Consider the following 9970-nt stretch of genomic DNA (forward strand, 5'->3'; position numbering starts at 1 on the left):
ATATATGTATGACTTTTACATGTCATTTATCTTAGTTCACAGAAACGCTCCATCTATCTGCTCCTGACCCGGCCCCCCCCCCCTGTTCAATTATAATATATAATATATAGTACAGTATTTAGCTGTCAGCAAGCAAGCCAACGCTAGCCTCTCACTGGGCTGAGACAGCCAGTGACTACATGAAAACGTAAAATAGAGTGCTCAGAATTCCACCAGAACAAAAGTGTTGTGTCTTCATTTAATATATCTGTGAAATAACTTGACAGAGAGTTAGTTTCGTCTGCGGCGTCTTCTCTCTACCCGCTCCTGGTCTAAATCTAGCGGCACAGTCGACTCTCGCCTCCGAAGGAAGCGGCAGCAACGGCAGCTGATGTTACATCAGTGTCGTTGGTGTCAGCTGGAGGTGGAGAAGATGAGACTGAGGCGACGTAGCAGTCAGAGACTAATCTGAGCAGACTGAATAAAAATGTGTTCACACTGACGGGGGACTGAGATCCACAGATCTAATTTTAATAGTGTGTGTGTGTGTGTGTGAATGCACATTTATTTAGCGGGAAGCGTTAAGTAAAACTGTTAGGCCTGTCATCTTCACAGGCAGAAGAGAGCCTAGCACATAAAAATGTCCTTTTTGTCCTCTGAGGTGTCAATGTCTTCCTGTCCCAGGTTGGACAGTTAGCATTCAAGTTAACAAAGATAAATATCACGATACCACGTACTGAATGGCGCCTCCTGTGGCAGCCCGTGAGTTGCAACCACCTACTGAATGGCGCCTCCTGTGGCAGCCTGTGAGTCGCAACCACTTACTCAATGGCGCCTCCTGTGGCAGCCCGTGAGTCGCAACCACTTACTCAATGGCGCCTCCTGTGGCCGCCTGTGAGTTGCAACCACGTACTGAATGGCGCCTCCTGTGGCCGCCCGTGAGTTGCAACCACGTACTGAATGGCGCCTCCTGTGGCAGCCTGTGAGTCGCAACCACTTACTCAATGGCGCCTCCTGTGGCAGCCCGTGAGTCGCAACCACTTACTCAATGGCGCCTCCTGTGACAACCTGTGAGTTGCAACCACTTACTCAATGGCGCCTCCTGTGGCCGCCTGTGAGTTGCAACCACGTACTGAATGGCGCCTCCTGTGGCAGCCCCTGAGTTGCAACCACTTACTCAATGGCGCCTCCTGTGGCAGCCCGTGAGTCGCAACCACTTACTCAATGGCGCCTCCTGTGGCCGCCCGTGAGTTGCAACCACCTACTGAATGGCGCCTCCTGTGGCCGCCCGTGAGTTGCAACCACCTACTGAATGGCGCCTCCTGTGGCCGCCTGTGAGTTACAACCAGAGTCCTTCAGAAATCCTTCTCATCTCTGTTTATCTTCTGGCCTTCCCTCTTCTTTTTCCTGTCATTTTTGCAGATGTGCGCCCTCTACCTGCCCGATCCATTAACAGCACGTTAAGCTAATTCGATAAAACATTAAAACTCTTTTTGAATGAGCAGAATGAATAAACGGCCAATCAATTAACCCTTTTTTGGCAAAGCAAAGCGAGCGCGTGCGTGTGCATTCACGGAGACGCTATTAGTACGCGATGAGTTTGGGGGGGGAAAGAGGAGCGCATTAATAAGTGATGGAGTCGTGAAAGGCTGCTGCTCCACTGTGGACCGTGGGAGAACGACCTGTCAGCACAGATCTGCTTCATCGTGTGAAGAGCTGAGGGTTAGGGAGGAGAGAAAGAAAAAAAAAAAGGAGAGGAGAGAAAAGATAGGAGTGATGAAGGTGTGAGGACAGCAATTAGGTGGAGATAATGAAGGAGGGAGTTCGGGGAGTGTGATTTCTCATTCGCTTTAAGACAGAGCATATTTCTTCCTCCTTTCTCTTCGTACATAAATATTGAAATGAGTCGTTTCTAAGGTTACAGATGTTTGGGTACTTCAGTATGAGCCCCAGCAGTTTGTTTGAATGGGTAAAAGTTAGCGCAAATATTTGAGCATCAAGATTCTATCCATCCATCCATCCATCCATCCATCCATCCATCTATCTATCTATCTATCCATCTATCTATCCATCCATCCATCCATCCATCCATCTATCCATCCATCTATCCATCCATCCATCCATCCAGATTACATCTTTCCTCTCATTCTTACTCCATTTCCATCCTTCCTTTCACTCTTTCTTTTACCTGTCTCTCTCTCCTTCCATCCCTTTAACTTGTCCTCTGTTTTTCTATCTTTCTCGTGTCATTTTTTTCCTCCCTTCATTTCTCTTTCTCTCTTTTTATGTTTTTATTTGTTTTTTCCTCCCCCTCTCCCTCCCTCTCCCTCCACCAGTCCCTCCCCTAATCTCTTTCAGACTTTTAAACTGATTAAAAGTTTCTCTCCACCAATTCCTCCCATTCCGACCCCCTCCCTCCCTGCTCAAACCACACTCTGTTCTCCACTTCCTCTCTCCGTCATCCCCATACATCGCTCTCAGTCTCCCTCATCCTGTATCCTCTCCTCACTCTCACTCTCCCTGTCCCCTCCGTCAGTCTCCCTTTCCCCCCCTCTCTCTCTCTCCCTCACTCTCTCTCACTCTCTCAGTTCGACTGCAGATGGAGCAGAAGGAGGAGACATTTACACTCCTCTTGTCTTTTTTTTCGCTCTTCCACTCCGTCCTCACATCTTCTCCTCCTTCGTCCCCTCTCTCCGCAGGTGATCACTCCGTTTCGACGTCTCATCCTTTGCGCGGAGAACAGGAAAGAGATGGAGGACTGGATCAGCTCGCTCAAGTCCGTCCAGTCCAGAGAACATTACGAGGTAAGACCCCCCGGTTGGAGATACCGATGGTGTTCTTCTGCAGATGTTCTCCAGGCCACGGGCAGCAGCTGGCGCTGGAGTTGTTTTGAGCTCGTCTACTTCCTTGTGGTTAATGCAGCGAAAGCAGGTCCTTCTCTGGGGGGGACGTTGTTAGTTCTGTGTACGACAGTGGGGTTTGATGGAGTCTTTTTGGCTGGAGATGGAAGGAGAAGAAGGAGGAGGAGGAGGAGGAAGATGTTGGCATCTAGGTCAGCACCAAGACTGAGGGTGGTTTCCTTCCTCCAGAGGATGTTTGGGACAATTTTACCGAAGAGATAATTGTGGCGAGGAAGGTGTTTTTATAAAGATCTACCAAATCTCTGTCATCGATTGATCGATGCGTACATTTGTCCCAAAATCACCAGGACAAGCTCAGTTTTCTGAAATGTTTTTTTCTCCAAGTCCTGGTTTCATCTTTGCTTTGATGACCAACTAAATACCTCGGGATCTTTCTAGAAGGTTTAAGAAGCTAGAAAGATCTTTCTAGTCCTCGTGTTGGATTGTGCAGGAGCCTTTACACATTAATCATTTAAATATATAAAAAAAAAAATTAAAAAAAAGACCCGACCCATTATACTAAATTAGTAAATGCTGACGTGACGAAAAGGTGTAGCGGCGGTGAAACGGATATGGAGATGAAGAAGTAAACAGAGAGGTGAAGACGAGACCAGAAGAAGTGAATGCTCTTTGCATCTTATTTGTGTCAGTGCCGTCTTATATAAGACTCTTGAGCATCAGCATCACTCCACCTTTACTGCACTGCAGCAGCAACAGCAGTAGCCTCATCCCGGAGCTGTTCACCACAGGTTACTACATCACATGCCCGACCACTAAACACCACATGCAGCACACGTCTCTGCAGAGTCTGTACCAAAGAACCTGCAGCATCCAGGAGTGCACAGATGGTTTTTTTTTTTTTTTTTTTTTTTTTTTTTAGAAAGTAGATCCTAGAGCAATCGTCTAAAGCAGCGTTGTGTTAAACTAAAACCGTCCTGCTGGGGGCGGGGGGGTTCAATCAGGCCCACTTGATGAATTTTAAAATTGAAAAAGTGCACAAACACTTCATGTTTGTGATATTTTGGCAAATTATATATCATTAAATATGAATATTTTTTTAATAAACCTCTACTTATTTGCATGAAAACAAAAAAGAAAAACATAGATTTTTATATGATTTTTTTTTTTATAAGTATTTAGCTTATCATTGTACTGGTCCGGCCCACTTGACTTCTACTAATCTAATCAGGCTGAATGTGGCCCCTGAACCAAAAAAAAAAAAAGTTTGACACCTGTGGTCTAGAGCATATGTGTCAAACTCAAGGCCCGGGGGTCCAAATGCGGCCTGCCGAGCCGTTTTGTGTGGCCCGTGGGAGCTTTAAAAAAAAATTTAGTGAAGTTCATGCAGCAGAGTTTCTTAACCTGAGAAATGAAAACGTTTTTGTTTATTAGCCAACAATGAACAATATTTGCAGCTTGAATAAATAATAATCAATTGTAAGACCGGGGGTTTGAGGACCCCTGATCTATACAGTCTTCCATTTACAACCGGCCCTTCAAGGGGAACTGTATTGCTGATGTCGCCCCCTGGTGGAAATGAGTTCGACACCGCTAGTCTCGAGGGTTGCGGGTTTGAATCCGGCCTCTTTGAGATTCTATGCAGCCTCTAATGGCGCTTTCAGTAGTTGGATGTCCGAACTTGCAGGACTAGTAGATTTGTGATTCGCTGGATAAAGGGACAGTTTCAAAATGATTTGATGGCGAGATAACGCTGTTTTTAAAAAGGAAAGAACAATTTTTTATAGCTCTAAACTTTGTTGTATTTTGTGTTTTATGTTGACCCAACCTCTACAAAAGGACAATAATTCTCTGACGATATCTCCCTAATGCATAGGGGCAGTAGAGAGCTGATGATAATATAATATTAATAAATTATAATTGAGTCAATTTTTCATCCCACAACGTGGACATTTAGAGTCTTTGCGACCGAACCGACACATGCTGCAATGGGAGTGCCGTTAAGTACATGGTTGCAACTCACATGGAAGCGCCAGTCGGAATATATGTGGTTTTTCTATGAATCGAACACAGTTGCTAACCAAGTGTGCTGACCACTACAATATGGAACCACAAATTTCCAGTCTGAGTCTTTGCATCCAACACAGGCTGCCACGAAAGGTTCCATTAGGGATATGTGGTTCCTCCGGGAATCTAACCCAGGACTGCAAGTCAGACGTGCTAGCCGCTACATTATGGAACCGCTAACATGATGTAAGATATAAAATATAATATTTCAAATGGAATGTTAGGGTTAGACGGTGGACGAGTGGTGGGCGCTCTTGCCTTACCGCAAAAGGATCACCATGTCTTTCTGTAGGGACCTGGGTGTGTCGGGCTGAGATTAGTTGTTTGTCTCTAGGGCAGGCATGGGCAAACTAAGGCTCGGGGGCCGGATGCGGCCCGTTCAGCTTTTTAATCCGGCCCGCCAAAATGTTCCAAATTTTATATTTATGTATTTATATTATCATTATACTTCTGCCTTTTCCCTGCAATACCCACGTTTCCCCAATAGATGGCGTAGCAAATGATAAAAGCATTTTAGCCTTTACGCATGACTTTTACATGTCATTTATCTTAGTTCACATCAGCTCCTGACCCACGAGTCAAAAAGTTTGCCCACGCCTGCTCTAGGGTAGGGCACTGTGATGGACTGAACCTCACACGGTGTAGCCGCCCTCTCCTGACGACTGCTGGGATGACGTATAAAATGCATTTCCGCCTTAAATGTTTTAAGCCTTTTCTACGCCATCTGTTGGGGAAATGCAAGTATTGCTGGGAAAAAGCAGATAAACAATGATAATATAAATGAATTTTATGAAGTGTGGTGGGCCAGATTAAAAAACCAAACGGGCCGCATCCAGACCCCCGGCCATAGTTTTCCCATGCCTTCTCTAGCTCCTTATGCAACTCTGAGAAGGATTACGTGATAGAAGACGGATGAATGGACCAAATGTTAAGATGTCGTATAGAAAGAGTCTTAGTTTGCAATCTCTGTCTGAAGGCCACTGTCTTTGCTTCTCTGTGACATCATGAACATGCTGCCAACCTTCTACCCTCTTCTCTCTACCAGACGGCTCAGTTTAATGTGGAACATTTCTCAGGGATGCACAACTGGTACGCCTGCTCTCACGCACGCCCAACTTTCTGCAACGTCTGTAAGGACAGTCTTTCAGGGGTCACGTCACATGGTCTCTCCTGCGAAGGTGAGTCAAAAACACTCTACAATCTACAAAAGGCGCGTTAGACGAGCTGTTAAAATGCAAACAACTTAGTCGGTGGTCAGATGAATAACACCGCAGCGTCAGGTCCAGATATGGTACGTGAAACGGCCAAGTGTGAAAAAGGAAGAGCGAAAACACAGGTTTTTATCATAACGAAAATAAGTGTACATGTGTTTCTTCATGGGGAAAAGAGAGTGTGCTTAGTGCACCGTGGGAGTGCCCCAGCGGTCTAGACCTACAGCAGCAGAACTCAGGCTCAGCTGAGCTGCCCTACAGTAGTTTTAATCAGAAGAAGCCTAACTTTGAATATAGAGATGGGGTCAGCCTTCTGAACTCACGCCGACAGTTGGTTTCACATTAAAATAGAAGGCGTTAGTAACTGGGGATGGCTCGATAGTAATAGTGATTAAAGTAATAAAAGTTCGTAATAGGCTAATAGTGTTTTATTGTCCTCAATTCTGAGGATAGTGTTTATGATTTGACTTTGAACCAGAGAACAAGAGCAACCATAACTTTTCCACTGTCGAGCCCTAACGTTCCAATGAAATATTATATTTATACATTATGTTATATTAATGTTCCCATAGTGCAGCAGCTGAATTTTTGAACAACAACGGAAATTGATAGATACTATTGAGTTGATGTTCCTTTGAAATAATTAGTTCCCTAATATAAGAACCTTGGGGGAACATAGCTCTACGTTTTTGGAAAATGCTAATAAGACTTAGCATAAATCTTTTTTTTTTTTTTTTTTTTAAAGTATGATTGAAATGAATTGAAGTACAGTACCTTAAGTTGCTACGATCAATACTATCTCATCACGAAGTCCAGTATCTGAGGCCATGAGTAGGTCGTTAGTTATTTAACCCGTGCCGTTTCTGTACTAACGTGTAATGACATAACATTAGTGTACATTAGTGTCGTGCTGAAACGACGTCGCAGTCGTATCCGGTCCGGGCGGCCGCAAACTACGTTAAAACTTCTCTGGCCGTTAGTGAACATTAGCGGGGCATTAATTGAATTCAGAGAGCACGAAAACGGCTGTCAGTTAACGAGCAGGCGCCAACAAACTGAAGCGTCTGACGCGGGAGGAAGAAGCACTAACATCATTTTTCAGCTTCTATTTTTAGCTCCATTTGAGCAACATCTGCCACACCTCTCTGCAGTCGTGGCCATTTGATCGTCCTTATTAAGTGTTTTCAAGCAGCATAAACTGGATTTTCCTCCTTTCTGCTGGTCATTAAGATTAATAGCTTGATTGTTGAGGGTTATACGACCTGAGAGGAGACACACAGACACACACAGACGCTGAGCTGACGCTGAGCAACGTTAGCTACAGTGTACGCCCCGATCAAAAACTCAAACCCCCCGACATCTCTCGCCTCCCGTTGTTCCCAGTGTGCAAGTTCAAGGCTCACAAACGCTGCGCGGTCCGAGCCACTAACAACTGCAAATGGACCACTCTGGCCTCCATAGGGAAGGACATCATCGAGGACGAGGACGGGGTGAGACATTTTAACACAATCTCAAATTTTGTCAACATACACGTTTTTTTTTTGTTACTTAAAGTGAAAATGCTTCCGTTTCTTTCTCAGATCGCGATGCCTCACCAGTGGTTGGAAGGGAACCTGCCCGTCAGTGCCAAGTGCGCAGTTTGCGACAAAACCTGTGGCAGTGTCCTGAGGCTGCAGGACTGGCGCTGCCTCTGGTGCAAAGCTATGGTATGACACGAGCTCCCAGCTGTTTCTAAAATGGTTGAAAACGAGCCACGTTAATAGAAGATTCCTAGTTTAGTACCAGGCGTGGGCAAACGTTTTGACTCGCGGGCCACAATGGGTCCTAAAATTTGATTGGTCGGGAGCAGATAGCTGCAGCGTTCGTGTGAACTAAGATAAATGACATGTCAAAGTCATGCATAAAGGCTAAAATTTTATCATTTTCTACGCCATCTATTGGGGAAAAGGCAGAAGGATAATGATAATATAAATAAATTATATAATTTGGAAAATTTGGGCGGGCCCGATTAAAAAGGCTAAATTATATAATTTGGAAAATTTGGGCGGCCCGGATTGCAAGGCTGAATGGCCCGCATCCGGCCCCCGGGCCTTAGTTTGCTTATGCCTGGTTTAGTTTTTAACCAACTGCCATACAGTATTTATGTCACCTTTCTTCTGTTTCTCACTGTTTGTAAAATAAATTATACAATTTCTGCATGGACATATATCCTCGCAAATGTCCACTAGGTCAATGTAAAGTCTCCATCATTCCTCCTACAGCTCTGAACAGCATCGACTCAGATGGTAGGAACACAAACTCTCTCTCTCTCTCTCTCCCCTTTCCGTCTCCCTCGTTCTCTCCCTCTCCCCGGTAATGTATGGATGACGAGAGTCAGAGAAGCTGGAGAGGGAGGGAGGAGGAGGAGTCACTATTTTCTCAGCACGTGTTGGCTGTCCTCCCCTCCACCTTCCCCTCTCTCCTAACCAATTACAATCACACTCCCCTACTGTTTCCCAGCATGCATTTGGACACAGGGTGTCTAGCACGTGAGTGAGCAAGTGAGTGGAGTAAGGAGAGTAGTGAGTAAATAAAAGAGGAGATGTGTTTGTATGTGATAATGATAATAATAATGATGATAATGTTTCATTTTATATTTCAATCTGAGTTTATAATCTGTCCGTAATCCACATAGATAGAGTCACGTGACTTACTGGTCAGAACAAGTCCCCGAGCAACAATAATGCTTATGGAGATGTTGAACATGCATGAGTTCACCTGGGCTGTCGAGAGGACTCGTTTTGACCTCGGTTACAGACAAGTCCTAAAGGGACAGTCCCAGTTGATTGGCCTATTTTTATCTCCGCCGTTAATCCCAGGTTTCTGGAAGGCCACCTGCCCTCCATCATGTGCCAGTCCTCTCCTGGTCTTCGTGAACTCCAAAAGCGGAGACAACCAGGGGGTGAAGTTCCTGCGGCGCTTTAAGCAGCTCCTGAACCCGGCTCAGGTCTTCGACCTGGTCAACGGTGGGCCGCACCTCGGGTGAGGAGACACGATGTGTGCAGGGATGTTGAAACTGAAGAGAACAACGAGTACTGATGGAGTTTTGGGTTTTTTTTTTTTTCTGCGTCTTTTTCAGTCTACGTCTGTTCCAGAAGTTTGACACCTTCAGGATTCTGGTGTGCGGTGGTGACGGCAGCGTGGGCTGGGTCCTGTCGGAGATCGACAAACTCAACCTACACAAACAAGTAAGTCGCGTTTCCGCTAGGTCAAACTCCCGCGGGAGCCAAAAAAGGCATCTAGTAAAGTCCATGCAGCAGAGTTTCTTAACCTATGAATTTAAAAAAAAAAAAAAATTACACAGTAATGAACAATATTTGTAGCTTGAATAAATAATAATCAATTGTCGAAACATGTATTCGTTTGTAAATTAGTAAAAAAAATTAAGTATGTATTTTCACTGCGGCCCAGTACCAAATGAGCTATGAACTGGTACTGGTCCGCATACCGAGGGTTGGGAACCCCTGATCTATACATTCTTCCATTTACAACCAGCCCTTCAAGGGGAACTGTGGCCCCCGGTAAAATTTTGGTTTAACTAGCAGAGGCTAGTTAGCCTAGCCCGTGCTAGGCTAACTCTTAGCCACCTCCACAAAGTTTGAGATCAACCTTATTATGTTGCAATATATTTTTATATTATATATGAATATATGTATTATGCCCTGGAGCAGATCACTAAGTCTCCCCTGTGCATTCCAACTACGGTCGGGGCGCCGAAGCGGGAAAGAGCTAACGTGTAACCAGCCGTGTTACAGGGACTGTTCGGAAAAAAAAAAACATTTATTTATGTGAAAAAAAATCTTTCTGTGTAAATAT

The 9970-nt window shown here is 45.0% G+C and overlaps 1 protein-coding gene across 8 annotated transcripts in view; it reads left to right on the top strand.

The window, feature by feature from the left end:
• dgkh (diacylglycerol kinase, eta) overlaps positions 1-9970 on the top strand; it is a 54615-nt gene that overhangs the window by 27458 nt on the left and 17187 nt on the right. For all 8 annotated transcript variants that reach the window (XM_017039983.2, XM_025063682.1, XM_017039984.2 and 5 more), the window contains 4 exons: positions 2679-2783; positions 5950-6082; positions 7499-7605; positions 7696-7821. In XM_017039983.2, the coding sequence (XP_016895472.1) occupies positions 2679-2783; positions 5950-6082; positions 7499-7605; positions 7696-7821 (471 nt within the window). The remainder of the gene's footprint in view (positions 1-2678; positions 2784-5949; positions 6083-7498; positions 7606-7695; positions 7822-9970) is intronic.

This window comes from Cynoglossus semilaevis, chromosome 16 (assembly GCF_000523025.1).
Source record: "Cynoglossus semilaevis isolate Cse_v1.0 chromosome 16, Cse_v1.0, whole genome shotgun sequence".
In the NCBI taxonomy this organism is placed as follows: domain Eukaryota; kingdom Metazoa; phylum Chordata; class Actinopteri; order Pleuronectiformes; family Cynoglossidae; genus Cynoglossus; species Cynoglossus semilaevis.